The following is a 23,040-nucleotide window of genomic DNA, read 5'->3' on the forward strand; positions in this document are numbered from 1 at the left end:
TCAGCTTCCCCACCAAGCCGAGGCTCTACACGTTCCTTGTAGTTTCAATCTTTTTGAACGGCTTCGAAACCTGGGCACTTCAAACTTACACTAAACGCAGGAACACAGGTCTTTTAACACAAGTGCTGCTAGGTCTACTATGCATCTCTTACAAAGAGCAGAGCACATGTCAAACGATTTTGTCCAAAAGATGACAGCAGCCTTTGGTAATTAAAAAAAGTCATAGATTTAACAAGAAGGTATGCATTATATTTAAACAAGCAAAAGATCACCAAGAAATTTTCAAAGAAGCATGTTAAGCATGTTACAGTTATTTTTTTATAACCATCAATCGAAAAAAGCAAAATAACACAGCGCGTTTACTTTTTTTAAGTTAATTATCTAGCAAAACCTGTAGACACCATATAGCGTTTAAGATATCGTCCTAATACGTCAGCCTGTGTGCTGTATAGGAAGCGCGTTAGCTTTTAATACAAGAGTAATGGCACATTTGTATATTGTATTGTCATTGTTGTTATCATTTGATATAACTATTTCACATATTACATTTGTGTAATTAAGTTCAGTTCATAACATTTTTATACGAATATCTGCCAACAAGTTCATTTCATATTCTGTGATCAGATTATAAGACAATTATAGGCTCCTATATGTTGGAATATTAACCGGTTATATCGTCTCGGTCAATTACGTGCTTTCGGTTAAAATTTAAAGGGGCCTTTTCACAGATTTTGGCATATTTTGAAGTTTGTCATTAAATGCTTTATATTGAAAAATGTAAACATTGGATCTTAAAAGCTCCAGTAAAAAATCAAGAATAAAATTTAAAAAAGGAAAAAAATGTGGCCGGTACCAGGGCTCGAACCAGTGACCACCGGAGTCCTGGAATTAGTTTGAAGTAAAAACGCATTAGCCCGCTCGGCTATTCCACCGGGTATACACAGTTTAAGTATTTTATACCTTATATAAGCAATCTTCGTAGTTTCGTAAATTTAAACGACAACAACAGAACTCTCCAAACATTTCAATCGTTTCGCGTTGCAACGCTTTATAATTTTTAGGTTTTCAAATCGTCAAAAGATACATATAATGGCTATATTGGACTTTGGTAAATGTTCAGTAATACTGTTTCATCACAAATATCATAACTAAAACGAAAATTTGCGAATCTGAAACAACTTTTTTCAATTTTGTCAATTTACCAAACCGTGAAAAGATCCCTTTAAGACATCTTGGCATTTTGAACAATTGTGAGGTTTACAAAAATGTTCTTTTGTTTTAAATACATATTTCTACTTAATCTAGTTAGGCTTTTAACTATTGCATGAGTTACCAGACATTATGATTTGCAATTAAAAACAACACTATCGCACATTGAAAATGAGGTGACTCGATGGTGCATGGCATTTTTCGATATTAAGCGTGTTGCCATATGAAACAAAATCATCGGTTTATTTGCTGTTGATTTCCTTTATCGCATCTATGCACCAGATGAAAACATATAAAAATGTGTGCGGTACAGTATGACATGATATTTAATGGATTGTTAGTATTTTAAGATAGTTTTTCTTCACAAGTTGAAACAAAATATGTGTGACGCAAAAAAATCGTGTAAAATTTACTAGTACATCTTAATAAATACATAATTTAAAACACAATAAATATACAATGTATATTTAAAGAAGTGTAACTAAAATAATCGAAGGCACAAAGAATGATGTATAAATACATGTTTAATGCGATAATAAGTCTGCAAGGGTACACACATGATTAAACATGTTAGACATTTTTGAATTTAAAAGCTGTACTAGTTATTAGTAACTATGTTTAGTTTATAAAATGTTGTAATATTCATGAATTGTTTTACAAAATAAAATCAACACTTGGGGTTTTTCAACATATTTCATTTCAAGACTGCAAAACAAAACCATATAAAATATGAATAACTAAACAATAATGTTATTCAATAAATAATGAAAACGATGTATATACAACATTTATCTATATAAAAGAAGTCAATGAAATACAGAACATGTCAAACTAAATCATATTTGTTTGCTACAACCATTATTTCTTTTATTGAACTGTTCTACAAATTCATCGTCATGTAACTTCATGTGTAAAGTGTTCTGAATGTGAACTACACTTAAGGAGGAAATATCGCTTTTCTCGAAAACAATGAGCTACAAGCATAATACTTTATTTTTGGTAATAACTTTTTTGTTATTCCAATGTTTTATTACTTATAAGAATGGAAAAACAGTTGTCTGGTGCACTTGTTGTTGTCATGTTCTAATCATATTTAGACTCGGAAATTTTTTTCTAACAAATTTTATTACAAGACTGAAAACAAATACATACACAAATACATCTTCAACACATCTCAAGTCATACTGTATCTATATAATTATTGACAATGACAAGCGAAGCAATTAGAATAGTAGAGTGGAAACAAAATCCCTACCTTGATCATACAAGACAGAGTATTATGTCTTTGTAGGCAATAACATAACTAATCATTACAAGAAAGAAACAAAACACATTTCAAGTTTACAAACATATCACAAACTGGAACGAAGGCTGTAATATAAGTCATTGTCAAGTAATTTTGAGTTGGAAAAACACACAACAAAAAGATGCTTATTTTCAACATACCATACAGGTTTGCAAGCTTTTAATTAAAACAGAATGCTATTTTTGTTTTAACTACCTGAATATTTTACATTATTGAATGTGGTAAACACTTTGAGCATTACACAATTGAATGATATTCTGTGTTTAAAATACAATTGAGAAACGAATGATATGGAAATATATTTTCCAGAATGTAAACATAACACAAATTATTTATAAATTTTCACAGATGATAAAGGCATAGAAAATTGATTAGCACCTATAATTATGTTTTATGACTCATAGGTCCTTAAATTCATTTAATGTCATTTGATTAACGGTATGCTGTAAATAGTAATTGTTAAACGTTGTTTAACCTACAACAATCATCAAATTTGAATACTAAGTTTGTAAAACAATTGCAAAAAAAAACAATTCCTAAAAATCTTAAATTTTAACATTACATTTGTGAAACTATAGGATTTTATAATTCGCATTCTTTGTCTAAGGATTGTAAATTATATTTTGAAATTGATGTTTTTGTTAAGTTGTCATATTCATATACAATGGTCATTGGTTCATGTTATGGTTGGATTTCATTTATCCATTTAACTCTTTTATAACGAAAGCTAAATAAACCAAATAACATTATTTTTGGCTCTATAATACTGTGTTAAATATCCTAGTAGAAACATTTTCTTATACATGAAATGAACATAGTGAAGTGGTTACATCTTGTCAATAATTGCTTTAGATAACTGAAATTCATTGAAATAATCATCTTACTTTTCCTCACTGTGTTTGCAAAATAAACATACTTGATTCAGTTTTTTAAGAATCATGTCAATTGTAATGTAATGCAGCCATTGAACTTTAACATCATAGATTATAAAAAAGCATTGTTCAAAAAATGCAATTCCATTATTTTTCATTAATTATGGTTTTGCATTTTATTCACATGTTTCTTTAACTGATGGGTGTTCCTTATTTTATTTCGAATGGTAGATAGTCTTTTTGCAACAGACTCTTTATACAATATAAGTTGTCATAAAAGAGGTATAAAGGGTTTGATGATGTGTTGGGTAGGGCGAGGTATATATGTGGTTTCATAAATTGAGGTATTGCTCTTGTCACTCCTTCATAATAAATGATATGTATGTTTTAATTGAAAGAAAAATATATTCATCAACATAAATTGAGATTCAATCTTTAATGTATCACCAATACAATGAATTCTAGCATCAAACCACGATTTAAAGAAAGAACTCTAATTTTCTTTCAATGTGTTTGGATTATAAATAAATTGGATAGTTCAATAATTCATCTGTGTGAAAATCATATGGTTTTTGTGATGTAAGATTTGCGTACTGCACCAAAACAATGTCTTATATACTAGTATAACAGCATTGGTCCATGATTCTATTTTAAAATTGTCTTTATTGTTTCTAACTAGTTAGGTCGCCGTAGCATACTAAACTTATAGTCCTTCTAGCGACCGGCATATCATTCAGATCTCCTATAAAACAGCAGTTTAAGGGTATACCCAGGATACAGGCTCTATAACGTCAATAAGCCTTAGACTTTCTATACAGCAATCAATTGAAGTAAATATTTTTCCAAAATTAAATATGTATCGTAAAAAGACCCGTTTTCAGACACAGTACAGTGTACATATGTAACAAAGATACTGTAACTACTATAACAAGTCAATATATACTGGTATTTGTACTTGTCATTACTAGACCTCTATAAAACTGGATATGAGATCATGACACGAAATACATCTGGTCAATCCGTTTGCGCACTGTCCGCAGGCGACGAAATCACAGCAGGGTCGAAAGAGAACATTAGAGGGTCGAAATCCACAGAGAAGGCACCTTCCCGTAGTCTTAGGAAGGCGTACTGAAATGGATGTAATACAATATATGGTTATATTTAAGCCGGTTTTAGTTTATTTAGTACAATGAATATTTTGTGCATTATTATTAAGATATAAATGTGTTTCAAATAAGATGTGTGTTTCAATTTCACAACAAAAATGAAAAGACAATAATTAACACCAATGCCAGCCAATTTTTAGTACAGGGTAATACTTTTAAAAACAATATACGAACAGGACCGCCTTAGATTCTTTTTGCAAGATTCGAATTACCTTGTCTTTGTGGTTTCAGAGGGAAAGAGTTTAACGTTTCACAATATCCTTAACGGGAAAACGGGTTACTTTTATGGCGGGGCAAATATTGATCCCTTTGACGTGATCTGGTTTCACATGGTTAGGACCAGCTAAATTAATTAATTTTTAATAATAGACTTCTGAGCCTTGCAATTTTATAACTATAAACATATCAGGGAAACAAGTTACTCCCTGTTCTAAGTTTTTTGGACTTGTAGCCTCCGAAGCAATTTTCAAATGTCCACTTTATACATATAAGTAAATTACGTAAACCATGCCAGATACCAGTTTTGACAACAGGGGTTTGCTTTGAACACAATTGGTAGAGGACCACCAAACAACGTTACATTTCAATCACCAAACCTCCGGGCCTTGGGGTTCCAAATTAGCATTTTTAAGTTTTCAATAAAAACATAAATTCTTGATAGATTTAATGGATCATAAGTCAATCTCAGGGCGGGGTCAATTCTTATCTCATGCGTATGGTTTGAACAACCTTGATAGAAGCTTCTGGGTGTTCTTGTGGCATGGTGTTTGTTTAGTATATACATATACGATAAACGAGACACCCAGAGTGCGAGGGCTATTTTGATCGAAGAAGCATGATATAAGCAAAACTTGACCATCGTGCCCAGCCGTGTCAGAAGAATGTACTTGTGAGTTGTCACTGTATTCATATATGTGCAACAGTTACCCATGGCGAGGTCATTTTCGAAGCAAACAGCTGTATTTGAACACAATTTGTAAAGGATCAAAATTGCATGTTAAATGCGGAGTATTACATCTTTATGGCTCGGCGTTTTAGAGCATCAGCCTTGTATGTAGGTTTGCTCTATAAGTCTGTTGTATCATGCGATTCATTGGGCGCGGTCAATTTTTATCAAAGGTGCATGAATTAAACATTCTGTGTAGACGAATATTATACCATGTAATATTCATTATCTGATACATATATATAGTTTCAGAGGGGATGTTTGAATTGCTTTCCATCTTGAAAATCTTGCTTTAGCTCTACATATACATATTAAATGGACGTTAAGAATGGCACTTTGTCACCTACAGGCGACGTTTAATCACAATATGTCGAAAGCTCAGAAGGGGAAACCGTTTGAAACCACTATACACGACACACGGAAATAGGCATGAGGGAAACCTTTTTATCTCATTTAATAATGACGAGAAACATTTCACATGACGAAGGCCTAACACTTTCCTGAAGCTATGTTGAATATTTAGTAGCTAGGAATATAAGACATTGTAATACACAAGTAAGGTACAGTTCGGACTTGATTTCCAGTAAGTATCAAAACAAGTGAACACATTTATTAATAATAATGTTATTCGTGATATAGAATATCAACATTGTAGAAAGCATAAGAAAAATAAGAAGAAGAGGTCAAGACGCAGAATGACTTCAATGGTTTTAAGTTGAGCCCTTTATAAAATATATTTAATACTTTACTATAAATGACAAACTTTTCTTGGATGCTTTGTATGTAAAGCAATATAAACCCGCATAATATTCCAGCTTCACGCATCCACAAAAAACAGTTAAATAAATAGAAATAACAATTACAAATAAAATGGAAGAAAATTGTAAACAAATGCAAAAATCAAAAGTTGTTGAATTAGACGTATGGGATTGATGACGGTAAAATCATTCAAACGTGTGTGTAGGATAGGTCACTCTGTGTTACTATATGTGTCTATGTCTCATGTACTAGTGTTTATGTTCCTTGTCTTGCATGTGTCCATTTGCCTCTCTTGTGAGATTCAGTCCCTTGTCCTGTGTGCGTCCAACCATGTACGGTGATGTCATCAATGTTGTGTCTAGTGAGAATGCGAATAATCAAATAAACAAGATTTGTATTGGTCAGTTCCAAAACCCTTATACAATTCAGAGATAATTACTGACCATGCTTTCCATTGCTTCTAGGCTGTCGAATGACATACTTGTTTTAATACTTTTGCTGTGATTTCTGTATCTACCAACCTGGTGAGTTTTATATTATGAGTATTTTGCAATAATGTATTTGTATGCAATTAAATGAATTAATTTTTTTTTAAATAATGTATTTATGTTTGGAAGGTTATGACATGCATTAATTGTGCTATTGTGTGTGTGTGTTTTAGGTTTCTGTATTCCAATATATGTGTTAATACATATATACGAGAATTCCGATATAATTTCGGACAAACACATAAATATCGAACCTTGGGCGGCGTTTCTATTTATTTGAACCCCTACCCTACTACATTTGGCTCCCCGATGGCGAGACGACTACAAACCAGGTTGGAGATATCTCCACCACCACGTGCGGGCCAGGTACGGACCACTGGCGGAGCAGTGTCGGTTAAGGACCCCCGGAAGCCCACAGAGGTTGAGGACCCCTAGCCGGCGCCATGAACTGTTTCGTGTAGTGCCTTCGAGTGAATAATATTTTTTTCTTAGCTTAAAGTTCATCAACAAACTTATTAACTTTAAAGTGTATTGCCGTTGAGTTTAGGCTATAACATACAAATTTCATGACTATTTACATACTACAACATTAACTGTTACAACTGACAATAACCCTTTAACTTATGTCATGTCTACAGCAAAGCTTGATGCTTCCGGTCAGCGATAGATCGCCGCTTTATCGAGGTACAAGTTTGACATTACATACAAAGCTGGTTAACTCAATTAAGATTGCGATGGTCTAAGCCGGAGACCACACTTGTTCTATGATGCTATTAAAGCAATTTGTGAGTCTGTTTTTTTTCAGCTTTCAGCCGTTGAATGTCTGGCAGGTATGTCTGCTTCACAAATGGTTACTGCGGATGCAATACCTTCGGTTAGTATAGTAAACCAAATCAAATGGTCAAAGGAACAGTCATGTGAGCGTGACATTTCGCAAGTCATTGACATTGTTCATAGTGGTATAAAACCTATAGAGTTTAAGCATCAATCAGTCAGTGTCAAAACATGGATTAGGGATTTTGATCGCTTATCACTTATTGATGAAGTTTTGTATCCCAATGCCATATTAGATGGTGAACAAGTCAGATAACTCGTGGTGCCATACTCGTATCGCTTAATAGCATGTCGGGGTGCGCATGATGATGTTGGCCATCCAGGGCGCGACCAGTCTCCATGGCCTGGTCGACAGCGTTTTTATTGGTCAGGCATGGAACAGTGCATTAACAGCCATGTTTCAAACTGTAGGGGTTGTATTTGCAGGAAAACACCAATTGTTCCTTCTGCGAATCTAGTTCCTATTGAGACCTCCAGGAAAATGCAACCTGTTTGCATTGATTTTCTCAAAGTGGATAAATGTACAGGTGACTATGAGGATGTGTAAGTTATAACGGACCACTTTACCTGTTATGCCAAGGCAATCTTTTGTTGCAATCAGAAGGCGAACACAACTGCCAAGGCCTTGTTTGAACATTGTATTGCTCAATACTCATTTCCTGAGCAACTCCATTCTGATCAAGGCAGACATTTTGAAAGTCAGGTCATCAAGGAACTTTGCAACCTTGTAAATAGTCGGAAGACCCGGACACACCTTTTCATCCCATGGGTAATCCATCAGCAGAGTGGTTTAGCCGTGCATTGCTCCGCATGTTGGGTACTCTGTGTGATGAGAAGAAGTCAAATTGGAAAATATAATGCTACAAAGAGCAGCTCCACTGGGTATTCCCCATATTTCTTAATGTTCGGGTGGCACCTAAAATTACGGGTTGATGCACATCTAGGCCTACCTCCAGGACATGAAGGAGAGGCATGTCACTCTGCATACATTTCAACATTGCAGGAACGCCTTATATTCGCATACAGAGTTGCTGGTGAGTGTGTCAAAAAGCGTGCAGCACAAAACAAAGCTCTGTAAGACAGTAAAGTTAAACATAATCAGATCTGCATTAATGATATTGTACTTGTTAGACAAGTCAATCTGCAAGGCAGACATAAATTGGCTGACAAATGGGAGAGAGAACCATACATTGTTCTAGATATCCCATATGAAGGCCAGCCTGTGTACAGAGTACAGAGAGAGAACCGCAAGGGACCTATTCGAACTCGGCACAGGAACATGTTGCTACCATTTGTCTCGATTCCAGAACCTGAACAGAAAATACAAACTGTCCGCAAGGTCAGAACGTATGCAAAGCCTAGTCAAAATTCTGGTAGAATAGCGACAGTTGTTCAAGTTCTGATTCTGTTGTACAAATATATAGGATTCCACAGAGAAGGAATACCAACACTCGTACTGCTGAAACTCCAGGCCCAGTGACCAGCATCAGTACCCCCGCCTCTTCTTATTCTTCTCCATCTCACTCCACTGTTTCTATTTCAGAGCCCAGTCCTGTACGTCCAAACAACCAGTCAGTCACAGGCAGTCATTCCACTCATGTAGACAGTCCGGTGGGTTCACCTCTCTCCCACGAGTCAAGTTCTAGTAGTAGTTCTATTACAACTTCTATGAATGAGAATTTTCCACCTAGCAGACCCGTACGCCAACGTCGCCCACCAGACCGGTTTGGCGAATGGCAATTTGTGCAGACTGCAGAGTATTGTGTTTAATGTATCCATTTTGTTTCAAATTTCAGATTTTAGAGTTTGGTGTTTTGTTACCTTTAATAGTTGCATGTAACCTACCGAGTCCAGTTTTGCTTATAAATTTGTATTTAAGTGTTTAAGTTACATATCATTTTTTGTACTATTTCAAGCTTTGTGAATTCTATTTTTGTATTAAGTGGAAAGTTCAACCTTGTTTGTTACCGTGGTTATATTAACATTTTTCGACAAGATACAGAATATAGTATTCATTTATATTTTGAAATCGTTTGTCATTTTTGTCTGTGCAACAATTTTATTTGTGCAAGCCTTGATCTAACATGTTTAAAGATTAATTTCTACTTTATTTGGGTAATATCTTTTTAAAAAGAGGTGTTAACGACTCCAAATAAATCCATATATTGTTATTGATGTCTCTTAAATTGTAAATATTGTACAAAAATTGTATCATTCTTTAAGAAAGTGGTGAAAGTTTATTTTTTTGTTCAGTGACTTTGAACAGACACCATATTAACTATTTGCTTCTGTCTGTTTCTTTCAAATAATATTTAATTTGGTAATTTTTCATTTGAATTGTATGAAACCCATATTAGTATTGTTTAAAAACTTTTTTTTGTTTGCGCATCAGATAAATTTGTTTAAAGTTTTATAAATTTTAAACATTTTCTAATTGTGTCTTTTTATTCGTTACATTTTGTCATGAATTAAGGTCATGTAACATGGCAGACAACTCTTCTAAAGCTAGCATTTAAGTTTAACATGAGTTACTCCCCTAAGACTATTATGTTTTTCATAATAGTACAGTGTACTTGTGTGTATCATTTATGTGTTAATTGTTATTCGAGGTTCGATGTTGTTTTTGTTTAGTTAAGCCTGCCCTATTTATCTTTCACTAAGTTCGTGCCTTCAATTAAATTGTAATTGTTATAATGGTTGTTATTACAAAATATTTCCTCTTCTGGGAATAAGTTATTTTAGAATTTAAATGTCTAGAGACATTTTGAAGAAGGGAGGGACTGTGTAGGATAGGTCACTCTGTGTTACTATATGTGTCTATGTCTCATGTACTAGTGTTTATGTCCCTTGCCTTGTATGTGTCCATTTGCTTCTCTTATGAGATTCAGTCCCTTGTCCTGTGTGCGTCAAGCCTTGCACCGTGGTGTCATCAATGTTGTGTCCATTGAGAATATGTATAATCAAATGAAACAAGATTTGTATTGGACAGTTCCAAAACCCTTATAAGATTCAGTAATAAGTACTGACATTGCTTTCCTTTGCTTCTAGGCTGTCGAAAGACATACTTGTTTTAATACTATTGCTGTGTTTTCTTTATCTACCAATCTGGTGATTATTATATTATTAGTATCTTCCATTATGTATTTGTATGCAATTAAAATGAATTTATTATTTTGAAACAATGTATTTATGTTTGGAAGGTTGTGACATGTGTTAATTGTGCTTTTGTGTGTGTGCTTAGGTTTCTGCATTCTGTTATATGTGTTAATACATATATACGAGAATTTCGATATACTTTCGGACAGTCACATAAATATCGAACCTTGGGTGGCGTTTCTTTTTATTTGAACCCCTACCCCACTACATGTGTGAATCCAAAATCACAATATATTTCACGTCAAGCCATTAAGTATCATGCCCACATTTAAGTATACAAAAACTAATTCATTGAGTAACGAAGTATACATAAACGATTTCAATATTTTTTAAAGTGTGTTTATGATAATAAGAGCCTATCGCCAACATGTGTAATGCCGTCATAAAGCATCTCTAAATAATTTCTTCTATTCAATGAATGTTCATTCAGCCAAAAATAAAATAAATACATTGACATATTCATTTATGTTTTTCTTAATTAGTGAAACATATTTTAAGAGTATTAAATTTTGCATGGTTGATGCCAAATATTTATGGGCTACATGTCGTTAAAGAAGACTAGCATTTGATTTCTATTAAAAGTTTGGTAATAATCAAACATATAAAATTATATATTTTAAATGATTTCTGCTCTATACCAGTACAGTTTATTTGAATATTTAATTTCGCAGTTTCGTCTTAAAACATTTTGAAGATTATTTTCGATTATATTCTCTTTTCAAAACAAACGTGTTTTTTTTATCAAAACATATATTCATATTTAGCTTTGTGTTAGCAGATAATCATCACGTATCTTATATGTAAGCTGTTATGTTACATAAGCACGGAATCATTTATAATTCACATGATTTTACCTATAAATGATGGATCTATTATTTACAAGTAATGAATTCAGTTAAAGAAACTTTTGGACCGTTCAGATGATAATCTCTTATACATTTTACCTGATGGTAAAATGTAAATTTAAATCTAAGTTTAGGCAACATATATAAAAAAAGTGAAACCCTCAAAGACATGTTCAGGAGACAAAATCGTATAAACCTACTGTAGTCTGGGAGACTGACTTTAAAATGACAATGCAACGAATTTGGGCGTTTAAAGCGGTTGATCGCTAGCCTAACTTCATACTTGGGCCAGAATTTATTTATTTGTTTTTAAACATAAGTGTAAATAAACATTAACCCAATAAAAATTCAATCTAATAAAAGCAGTAATTGAGAATAATAAGTCGATTTATTAAATAAATCGATGGTTAAGATACTTCAGGGGTGGTATTCTGAATCAGTTAAAGATTTACCCTCAACATTTTTTATATAACTTATATGACTATTATCTTTAATATGAATATTTTTAGTTTTAATCTTAGAAATTTGTTTCAGACATTCGGTTGAAAAACATACTACAAAATATATTATATTTTATTTAATAAGAGGGATGAACATGTATCTTAAGATGTCAGGTGTAATGTATATATATGCAAATGATGTATTTAACTTAAAAAAGGCATTTTATTGTGATGTTTTATAATTGTCCTATGCTTATTGCATAATTTTTCAATAAATGTAAGTGTTTTCTTAGTTTTTCCCTAGACATTAAATATCTTAGACTATAAAAATGACTTGTGTTTTATTTAAATTTTAGAAAGCTTTTCAGCAGTCTTAAAAAGTCTATAAATTCCTTAGACAAAAATATATTATTAATGTTGACATTCATCGTTAAAAACGTGCACAAATCAATTCACCTGTTGATGAGTGCTACCTGAAAAACAACTATCTGTGTATATTACTAGGTTGTATTGATTACTCTTAGAATGCTTTATGAAAATATATCTAAGATTATTAATTATCTAAGCTTATGATAAGGAAACAACTGGTAGAAAATGTCTAATTTAATTGTCTAAACAGAGAAAATATGTTAAGGTCTTATAAAAAGTTTATTGCAGTACAAATCAACAACAGTTATTATCTCAAGTTTCTTCACACTAAACATTCTAAACGTGGCAGTGTATCACATATTTTGGAAATTGTCCATACATTTTGTAAAATGTATAAATTCTTAGATAAAATTGTATAAAAAAAAGGTTCAGAATACCATCCCAGAGCAAAATAATTACAACTCTCTTAGGCAAGATGAAATGAAATAAGAACAAATATAAGCTTATAATTCAAACTAGTTATCGTATTAAACATAATTATTACCCATTTGAACCTGATTGTTATAGACAGCACCAGCTTGTGGAAGATTTGGTGCTCCATCATAATGGCGTTGAAGTCCTGGTCCAGGAGTTTCAAATCCCAGAGGAATGTTGCCCCTCTCGGCACGCGACTCGGATGTACATCCTGGGTTGTGACTGATTGGATACAAGAAGTCATTTGTGGTCCAACAGTTATGGGTGTACCCACAGAAGAAGCAAACGACCGTCGCATTTTGTTGCGCGAATACGAACCCATCCCTTGCAAGTCGGATTATACTCAGCCGACATCCTGTAGGAAACGCATTAAATGATAAAACACGATTACTTTGAGAGTTCATATTCTCTGTTAGGTTCATAAATTTATAATCATTATCAATAAAGCATTTCTATTAGTAAAATACTATAACATAAATGAAAAAGTGTTTCATCCGCCATTTTGAAACAAGGGAGATCACCGTAAGGAACTGCTATGAGTCAACTTTCGACGATCGGTATAAGTTATATATTTGCGGAACAACAGTAGGGCGAAAAAATGGCGTATCTCATTAACATATTGAAATGTATCAACCTTTTATTACTTTCCTCATATCGAAATACATACTTCTTTAAACATTGAAGCTATACAGAGGAACCAATGTCATACATTCCATAAATATGTTCATTTGTCAAATAGTTTTATGGAGTTAATGTTTCAATCTTCCAAGCTAAACGGCAACTGTTGTTAGTATTCAATCTAATGTCATATACCTCTTTATGAGACTACTTGTTTCGAAGAATTAACTGTGCTTTATCGTTAGTTCTTACATTAAAGTATGATTTTTTCCTTAAATCGTTTATACACTCTATATATTACATTCAAGTTCAATAAATTTTGTTTAATAAAAAAAAAAAAATTAATAGTTTATTTCTCAATAAAGAAACCCATTTAAAACAACTTTATTTTCGCAAAAAGTGCCTCAAGAGTTACATAGACATAGTATTATTAAAACGTATTGGTGAATATTTAATTAAATCAATAAGTAGAATATCTTACGTCTGAAATGTAACATTAGCCATTTTCTTTGTGAAAATGCTATAGTCCAACTCGCTGATATCCGTTTTCCTCATTCCAAAATCATTTTCTCACAAGGGTTAATATTAGCCGAGTTACAGATATGTCTGAGTTGCGTGGTAAAATGTTGACTATATCATTCAACCTATTTGAACAGCAAGGCTATGAAGAGATTGATAGCCGCAAACGTAGTTTGATATCATGTTAAGAGAAGCGTTTATGATTGGCTGACGGTAATATGTTAGATTGCAATACCTACGGTGCTCTGGTATGCCATTTTGTTTTGCACTTATAACTTTCGTGCGATATACCAGGGTACACGATTATAATGCGAAATCGCAAAATATTTCATCAGTTCAAGCCCTAACATCTTTTTGTATCTTCTCTTGTATATACAAATGTCTGTTATGCAAAAACCTGATGCACAACTGCAAACTTAATATCGCGATTTCGTTTCATACTCTTGCTAATCTCGCGATTTCGTATCATACTCTTGCAATCTCGTAAGTCATTGTTCGTGGAAACTTATGATCAAACAAAAGCGGAAGTGTTTGATTAACATTAAGCATCTACAAAAAGTAAAGAATTAGCTTTATCATGATTTTCTTTGAGAATAAATAACAACAAAATGAATTTCGATTTGATAAAAAGGAAGAAAAATGTAATATAAAAGCGAAAAAAATATAGTTTATCAAATTGCAACTAAAATAGTACCCACATTAATGCAACAATTTAACCCCTGACCAAAATGGACACAATGTCGGGTTTTCCATCCCGGTTTTTTACTGAGGGTTTAATGCAATAGCAATAAAACATATATTTATGTCATTCAGATGTATTCCAGCATTTAACATTATCACATGTATAGTGTGGTTCTTAATCAACGTATGTTAAAATCTAAAAATAAAACGTTTTAATTTGGATGATCGTAGGAAAAGACACTGCAAAGTAGAAAGGCGCCCCGCGTCGCGAGTTTTAAAAAGTTGATAAGAGGAAAGTGGCAATATTTGAATAATGTTTGGTTTATAGAGGTAAAATTGACAACTTAAACTTAGCAATGAGCCGCTACTGAGGTTAGGAATCCGTAATTCGTGGAGCCCAGTATACATTTAACTTCGCAGATTATACGTATATGGGGCAAACGGAGTCTTTTCAGTTTTCAAAGGATAACGGTCCGTAGAGAGTTTGATTTGTATAATGGTAAAATGTATCTCGTTAACGATCAACAGTGAAAATATAGCATTTGCAACCCCAATGCAATATGGATAGTGTTTGTTTAACAATCTCGATGTGCTAACACGAAATCCTTAGCGCACAATCCGATATAAGCGAAAGAAATTCCGAAATATCGCGGGGTTGTTGAATCGAGTGTGTCAAATTGTGTTGTGCGACATTGCTTTTGCAATCCCGTGATTCGAATGTTCGACCTTGAGAGAAAAAAGGGTAAGAACGAATGAAACACTGTGCAATCGCAGAAGGTTACAATGAGTGATCGCATCGATCTCGCACCGTAATATGGCAACCTCACATCGTGCTTTTGCTCTGTTGTATCCCGGTTTCGCGTTCTCGCAATTAGTGACTATATCAGGACACCGTAGAGAACATAACTTGTAGTGCTCTTTCCACTTTATATGAGGGCTGTTCAAGAAACTCTTGCATAGATTCTAAAGGCATGTGCTTAAGCATCATAAAACATCATGCATACCTCGATCGTTTTTAAAGCCTACACAACAAAAAGACTGTAACATTATAAAAAATTATGTAGAAATAAAATCTATTTTTATATATAAATGGTGTATGAAATATTAAGTTGTTTAAAAATAGTCATGATATGGTTCCCGGTAATGTGCATGTATACTGTATACTCTATGTATCATTCGCCTTCGAGAAATTATATGTCACCGTCGATTAGTGGAATAGAAATTAAACCATCAATATAATATTCCACTATTGCGTTTAGTGTTATCTTATGTGTATTTAGTGAATGACATCATTTTCATTTATATATGTCTGTTACAATCACAAAATGTTATCTCTAGTCCACGGCGAAGACCCATGATAACGTTGAGAGGTTGTTTTTCTTTTTCATTTTCTTTTCTAAGCTACTATAATATTACCAATTATGTATAATTCAAGAAAAACGTAAATACAATACCATTCAACATACATAAAAATCACAATTTGAGTATAAGTTCTTCAGGAATGTTACATAAGGATTTTTGTCGTGCCATTTATGGACGCTAAGGTTCTGTTCTCAAAGTTTATTTGTGTTAGTTAAGATTAGAAATTGAGTTCATGTACACTGTACACAAACAATCAAAAATTCCTTGCAGTGAGTTTGTTTAATTGACATGTAAAACGATTAAACTCAATTGAACTACACTTACGTTTTCTATAAACTGCGCACAGATGGAATTTGACTGAGCATGTTCGTTCGTAACAAGGCAGAAAAGATCGATATAACACCGACTCATCGTATGAATCATGAACTTTGGTCTAGTGTACACAATCCTATCTTAAAGTGTTTTTATCTTAAACAAGCCGGTATTATATTTCACCAATAACTCAGTATAGAAATGCAGTTGAGACGTGGTATCAAATAAACATTCGTAGCTGTAAAGGTTTACAAGGTATATTGTCCCAAGCTAACATAAATTTAAAAGTGTGTTATTCAGACAATTCAAATAAGACAAACGTTGTTAAAAAAAAGGACAAGTCAAAGATATTTTAATGCTTATGTTTTCAAAAAAAAATGTGTAACAAATGAAATTTATAACATGCGTAACCGCATTTAAACGTCTTTGTACCAAACTAATAGACTTGAGTCTGGCCATCAACAAACGGAAATTAGATACACTTAATACATAAATTCGCCGAGTATTCTTTGTTATAAATTAGGTTTATGTTCCATACAAAAATGATAAAATATTATATCAATACACACATATGGTAGTTATATGCTTTAAAATGAATATCTTACTAGGCCGATAACACAACAGGCATAGACACCAATTAACCCACGCGTGATGTCATCATTAAATGTAGGCACTTACTTAAGACGTTATAACGCAAGGCACATGGATCATTGAACGCGTATTATGAACAATTTCTTATATTATATTAATATGTCGGCTATACTTGTTGTCAGCTTTGGTTTGAAAATCAAATTGCTTTCGTTAGGAATTACAAGAACTGTATTGCAGCGGATTCAAAGAATATGTGTTCACTTTCATATAGAAGACAATGTCTTTACACTCACAGCTGCAATTATTGTTTTACCGTGTATCATTCGTCAAATTGTAATAAGGTCAAGCAAAAATTGTAAATCTCATCCCAATTATAATGAAACGAAATGTCCGATCTTTCTATGTTTATAATATAGATTCTTAACTCGCGTAACATTTGGGAGTGGTGATTGTTTTGTATACTAACACGCGTGTTCTTCAACGGGATATGTCTGAATGCAGATGTCAAGATATAAATATTCCTCGTTCCGGGTTACTAAGGATGCGTATTAAAAACATAACACGCCGTTCAGTATAGTATTGCTAGTGACCTTTGTAAGATACAGTATGCTCTTATATTTCTTAGAAAAATTATAGTTATAATACCATTATTTAATCATAATTTTTCCATTTACTTAATCGTAATACAACAAGCACATTCCAATGTATAAAATACATTTAGCGTAGACTTAATATGGTAATGCCAATCCAATACTTATGTAATTGAGTGTGTGTATATTGAGACGCTCGGGCCTTTATAATATATATATATATATATATATATATATATATATATATATATATATATATATATATATATATATATATATATATATATATATTATGCCATTATTATCAATTGCTCATTTAACTTACATCACTCATGTCCATTTATTTACAGTGCAAACAAACTTATTATCATATTAAACAAAAGCGGAGTTTAACCTCTAAAATCTAAACGACATAAACTATGTTTCGCTTAAAATATGCGTTAATATTAAACCTACTATGCAAGTAATACTATACGATTTACTTCACTGATACGGGACACTGTAGACGTAATAAACTGTATGGACGGAAGTTTCCGTTTACAGTTTGCATAGCTGTCCTCATTTGTGTTCATGTATATTGTATGGTGTTACACATATCGCACTTGAACGAGTATGGGTTAATATGATGCAACACGTGTTAAACGGAAATACAGTTGACAAAGATCAAGAATGAAATAGAAGATGATAAAGAGTTATCGGATCCCATATTTTTCGTTCGTTTATAATGCAACGTGTCCGCCATTACGATTTTTATCGTTTTTGCTCGACAATACATTTTATAAAAACTCAGTAAGCATATATATCTCTACCGTGCATAAACGTCGTATTAAAAAAACCGATGTATTCCCCTTTGATAAATAAATTATCTTTTCATAAAAATGTATTAAAACATTTTTATTATTTCATTTGACAGACGATTTTTAACATGAGCTTTCTGAAGACTAGGCGCTCGCCTATTTCAATATTAAGAATTCCATCGACTTTTTGATAGGATGCATCACGCCCTTGCGTTTCCCACTAAGAACCAAATCTCTAGGTATAAGAAATACTTATAATGTAATAAAGTTTATAAAGTTGAGTGATTGTAATGGGGGGCATTCTGCCTATGCTTTGTCATTTTCGTTGGTATGTACAAGTCGCAGAGTCTATGAAATTCAGTCTTACGGTCAATCCAGGCTGAGTTTTGGTCTGTATGTTTACGGTCTCTGAACTTGGAGTGAAAATTGTTTAACTCCAATTTGATTTTTGACCAATTGGCTTTTTGAAGCAGGGAATTTTTGTTTTGGGCTGGACGGGGCGACCTTTATTAATGTTAAATTCATGGAAGATGATATCATGGTCGGAGTTTCCTAAGGAATTTGACGTTATGAACCAGTGAGGGTGAATTTGTGAGGAGTAGGTCTAAGACATTATTATTTCTTGTAGGAATTTCAACCATTTGCTCAAGGTTCAGACTGATAATACTTTCAAGGAAATTTTCATATAGGGTTTTGAATTTGCAGGAGTTCTTACTAACTTCTGAGGACCAGTCTATATCGGACTTATTGAAGTCACCTGCAAGCCATATGATGCTGTTGGAGATTTTTTGAAGAGATAACCATAATTGTGAAATGGCATTTGGGTCATTTTCGTGAGGCTTGTAAAAAGAACCGACATAGATGTTACGGGAACAGGGTATGCTTAGCTTGGCCCAACAGATATTACAGTCTGTTTTGAGATCAGGCTGCTCCTGACTCACTAGGGACCTTGTGAAAACTATAAGGACTCCTTCCCCTTGACTATATGTCCTATCATCCCATAGACTGTATAAACTAAACTGTCTGTGAACATCTCAGCAGAATGAATGTCAAGTTTGAGCCAGGTTTCACTACAACAGATGACATCTGGTTTCACTTGATCGATCATCTGATGAAGTTCCGGGACTTTATTTTTGATTGACCTACAATTTATGTTCAGGGCAGTAATGCGTTGATTTTTACTTATCATGGCTCTTGGTTTGGGGTGGGGGTAATAACTTTAGATTTTGGGGTAGATGTGGCTTGCGGATGGGGATGATGGTCTAAGTTAGGGCTCGAGGTGCTAAGAAAGGACCCTACCTCCTGTAGAGAAGCATCATTTACATGGCATTGGGCTGTCGACTCTAGGCTACAGTATATATATGTGTCACTAAGTGAATTTAAGGACGCAATGAGGGACAGGGAGTGGTTACAGCTTCCACAGCACTGACAATGCCAAACAAAATGGGAATCTGATGTCTTAACATATGTTGAGTTACCTATCCCTTGGCAGTCTGTATGGAACCATCGATCACAACTGTCGCAAAGGATGGCTTTCTCGCTCCAGGACACATCCTTGTCGCACTTGCCGCAAGGGTACTGGGGTGGGTTTCTTACTGGTCCTGGGTTTTACTCAATGTCTGATACCTGGTTGACCAGTAAGCAAAACAAATATGAGAATGGCAAATTACATTTGACAGTGTATGTTTAATCACATGTTTTGACAGAAATGGCAAGAATACTAAGATTCCGTGCTGTGCAAAGAGCTGAGGCGGACATTTCCCTATTTCTAGTCAGTATCGAACTATCATGGACCTCATGCGGATGTACCTTTCATTTGGAGGCTACAAAACTGAAAATAAATATCAGGGAACAAAAAGAACAGGAGCTTGAATTCATAGTCCTTAAAGTGTACTAGTGGTCGGACAACCGGAAGTAGACGAAAGTTACTACGCTAATGTTTATCAGCGAATAACTGGGGAAAACGGCTGAGTTTTCCATGTTGTGCTTAATTATAGATAGATCTTACCACCGACACCAGAAATATTGTGACTAAACCAGAAATAAGTGAAGTATAATTAATTTTGTGAGAGCTAAACAAAACTGTTGTTAAGTTTTCTGACGCATGCGCAAAAAAACAATGACTATCAATTGCTACGCGATGGTTTGTACCTGCGCTTATGACAAAGGCGGTCCTGTTTTCTTCCATACTTGGTGCAAGATTTGGGCTGGCGACTTACTACTATAGCTTTAGGGATACCGAATTTATTTTTTTTAGAAATCATTTAACACAAAAATGTTAAATAAGGCAGTGCTGCTGGGCAATATGATCTCAAATATTACAATTTTGGCGTGGAGGAACCTTCTTAATGCGCGGGATAGTCTCGTTTTTCTTTTTCTTTTTTCGCTCATAGCAAAATATGCAATCTTGTCGATTTGCTGACATGTTATTAAGGTCGCAATCACTATTGCCGTTTATAAGTGGTAAACTTGTTTCCGTTTCAAGTGACTCTATCCTGGTCTCCCAAACCTACATTGTGTATAACAATCACGCCGATCGTATATTAAGTTTCTTTTTAAAAACGAGCATCCGGAATCCTTTGCCAATTTGTGCTGTAAACCTAGCATAATGAGTCAGAAAAATATTTATATCAATATTGTCTTTATTCGAACTACGACAGCACATAAATTCAATAAAATATATGTCATTCTTTATGTCCATTGACTTTTTTTGTGAAAACGAACAACACCTGGAAAGTAGTTTTGGTTTCTCCTATCATACAAATAATAGTTTTAATTTGAATATCCTGAGCAACTTGTGAAATGTGAAGCGGTTATTGTGTTATCAAAACCGAAGATCGGTAAGACTAGCCGCCCGAATACGTAGTTCACGTGTATGCAGTATTGATCGTTTGTACAAACAAGGGCTGTTCGAAATGTTTGCGAAATTATCTTTATAAACCACAATGTTGAGTTCCACTTGCATGGAATCCCACAAATCACGTAGTATATATCCTAAAATTATTTAACATTTTGTTTGATTTTCATCAGTCTTAAGTATTAAGTAGTATTTATCGTTACAACTATGTATCGACTTAAAAAAAAATTATTTCCAACTGTGATACACAATGTGTGTTTTGAATGCCAAAATCTACGAACATTCTACAAAAACTTACGAGGTGACGTCTCGACTTCATTTCCAGCAAGTTTACAGACTGCATTTGTTCCTATTCCTTTCTGTTTTCTTCAAACGGACAAACCAAACATGAACGTGTTTTCAGCCTCGTGGGATCGTAACTAGCATGCTTACTATTCTGTCGTCGTGTTACAAAAACTACCATAACAAGAGATGTGTTTGTCAGAAACACAATGCCCCCTATTGCGCCGCTTTGAAATAAAATTAAAATATATCATTTGGCAGGTTTAAAAATTATCTCCCTTTTTAAGCTAATTACTTCCTTTGGGTTGTATTTTTTTTACTTTTGACCTTGAGGGATGACTTTGACCTTCACCTTTCACCACTCAAAATGTGCAGCTTCATGAGATACACATGCATACCAAATATCAAGTTGCTATCTTCAATATTGCAAAAGTTATCTCAAAACTTTAACCAAGGTTCAAGAATAATATGCACCCGATCATTCGATCCGGGGGCATAAAAATTAGTACAATGATCCATGTACATTTATTTGTGAACTGTAACTTTATAGTTTTGTGTAAGACATCAGTCATCATCAAACGTGTCTAAAGACACATTTTTTTAATTTACAGACACTGCTTCTTCTTTTTTAGTTACCGCTTTAAAACCTGTCCTCCTCCATGCGTTTAATTGTTTTTCCGATATATTGAATAGGACACATTACTAAAGCGGCCCATCAACACACAATATCATTGTCAATGTTATTGACTCAATAATAAATCGATGGTTAAGATACTTCAGGGGTGGTATTCTGAATCAGTTAAAGATTTACCCTCAACATTTTTTATATAACTTATATGACTATTATCTTTAATATGAATATTTTTAGTTTTAATCTTAGAAATTCGCAATATTTATTATATATAAACTTTGTCAATGTAATGGTCATTCGAAGACAGTTACCTCAGCTTTTCAATGTTTTATATTCATCATTGTTTTGTTTGTGTTAATTGTCCTGCATTTTACGAGACAGAATAATGGTGACCAGAAATTTCTTTCTGATAATGTTTCAGGAGTTTCTTTATTCCAATATTTGATAGTATTACTATTGTTGTAATTTTGAAGCATTTGGAATCAATCTGCAATTTGATGTTAACTCTATTATTGCAAATTTCAACAACTTTCTTGGCATCGATGGCTTGATAAATAGTCTTTTGAGACGGTATGATGGTGGGAAATCAAATCCTCATAAAATGTATTGAAAGGGAGATTGTGTTAAATATGGATTTATATATAATGTTTTTAAAAAAATTATACATATATTTCAATATAAATTAATTGTCTTTGCTGCATTTAATGAAATTCGTCTTCAATGCATAATTTGTCTTGCCTATTTTGTGTTATTGTAACATATTTTATCAATATATTACAATTTAACACATATGAAAAATCATATAATCTCCATTTAATGAAAATATATGTTTGGAATTTGAAAACATGCATTTATGTGATTTAAAAAAATGTACCCTTAGTGGTTTTATCAGTATATGCATTATTGTGTGAAAGAATTTGTTTGTTTTCGCTTTAT

The 23,040-nt window shown here is 33.4% G+C and overlaps 1 protein-coding gene across 1 annotated transcript; it reads right to left on the reverse strand.

Moving 5' to 3' along the window:
- Positions 1-1,744: 1,744 nt before the first annotated feature.
- On the reverse strand, positions 1,745-14,156 carry LOC127853917 (uncharacterized). The gene is made up of 3 exons (XM_052388743.1): positions 13,964-14,156; positions 12,935-13,219; positions 1,745-4,515 (listed from the first exon to the last, which is right to left on the reverse strand). The coding sequence occupies exons 1-3, from the start codon at positions 13,977-13,979 to the stop codon at positions 4,352-4,354; spliced, it is 465 nt and encodes a 154-aa protein (XP_052244703.1). The 5' UTR covers positions 13,980-14,156; the 3' UTR covers positions 1,745-4,351.
- Positions 14,157-23,040: the final 8,884 nt, after the last annotated feature.

This window comes from Dreissena polymorpha, chromosome 12, assembly GCF_020536995.1.
Source record: "Dreissena polymorpha isolate Duluth1 chromosome 12, UMN_Dpol_1.0, whole genome shotgun sequence".
In the NCBI taxonomy this organism is placed as follows: domain Eukaryota; kingdom Metazoa; phylum Mollusca; class Bivalvia; order Myida; family Dreissenidae; genus Dreissena; species Dreissena polymorpha.

Excerpts from the sequence above, each read along its gene's own strand:
- LOC127853917 (XM_052388743.1), bottom strand. Across the intron at positions 4,516-12,934 it reads TAACAATCAGGTTCAAATGG|TACGCCTTCCTAAGACTACG; the intron begins GTAATAATTATG and ends CATCCATTTCAG.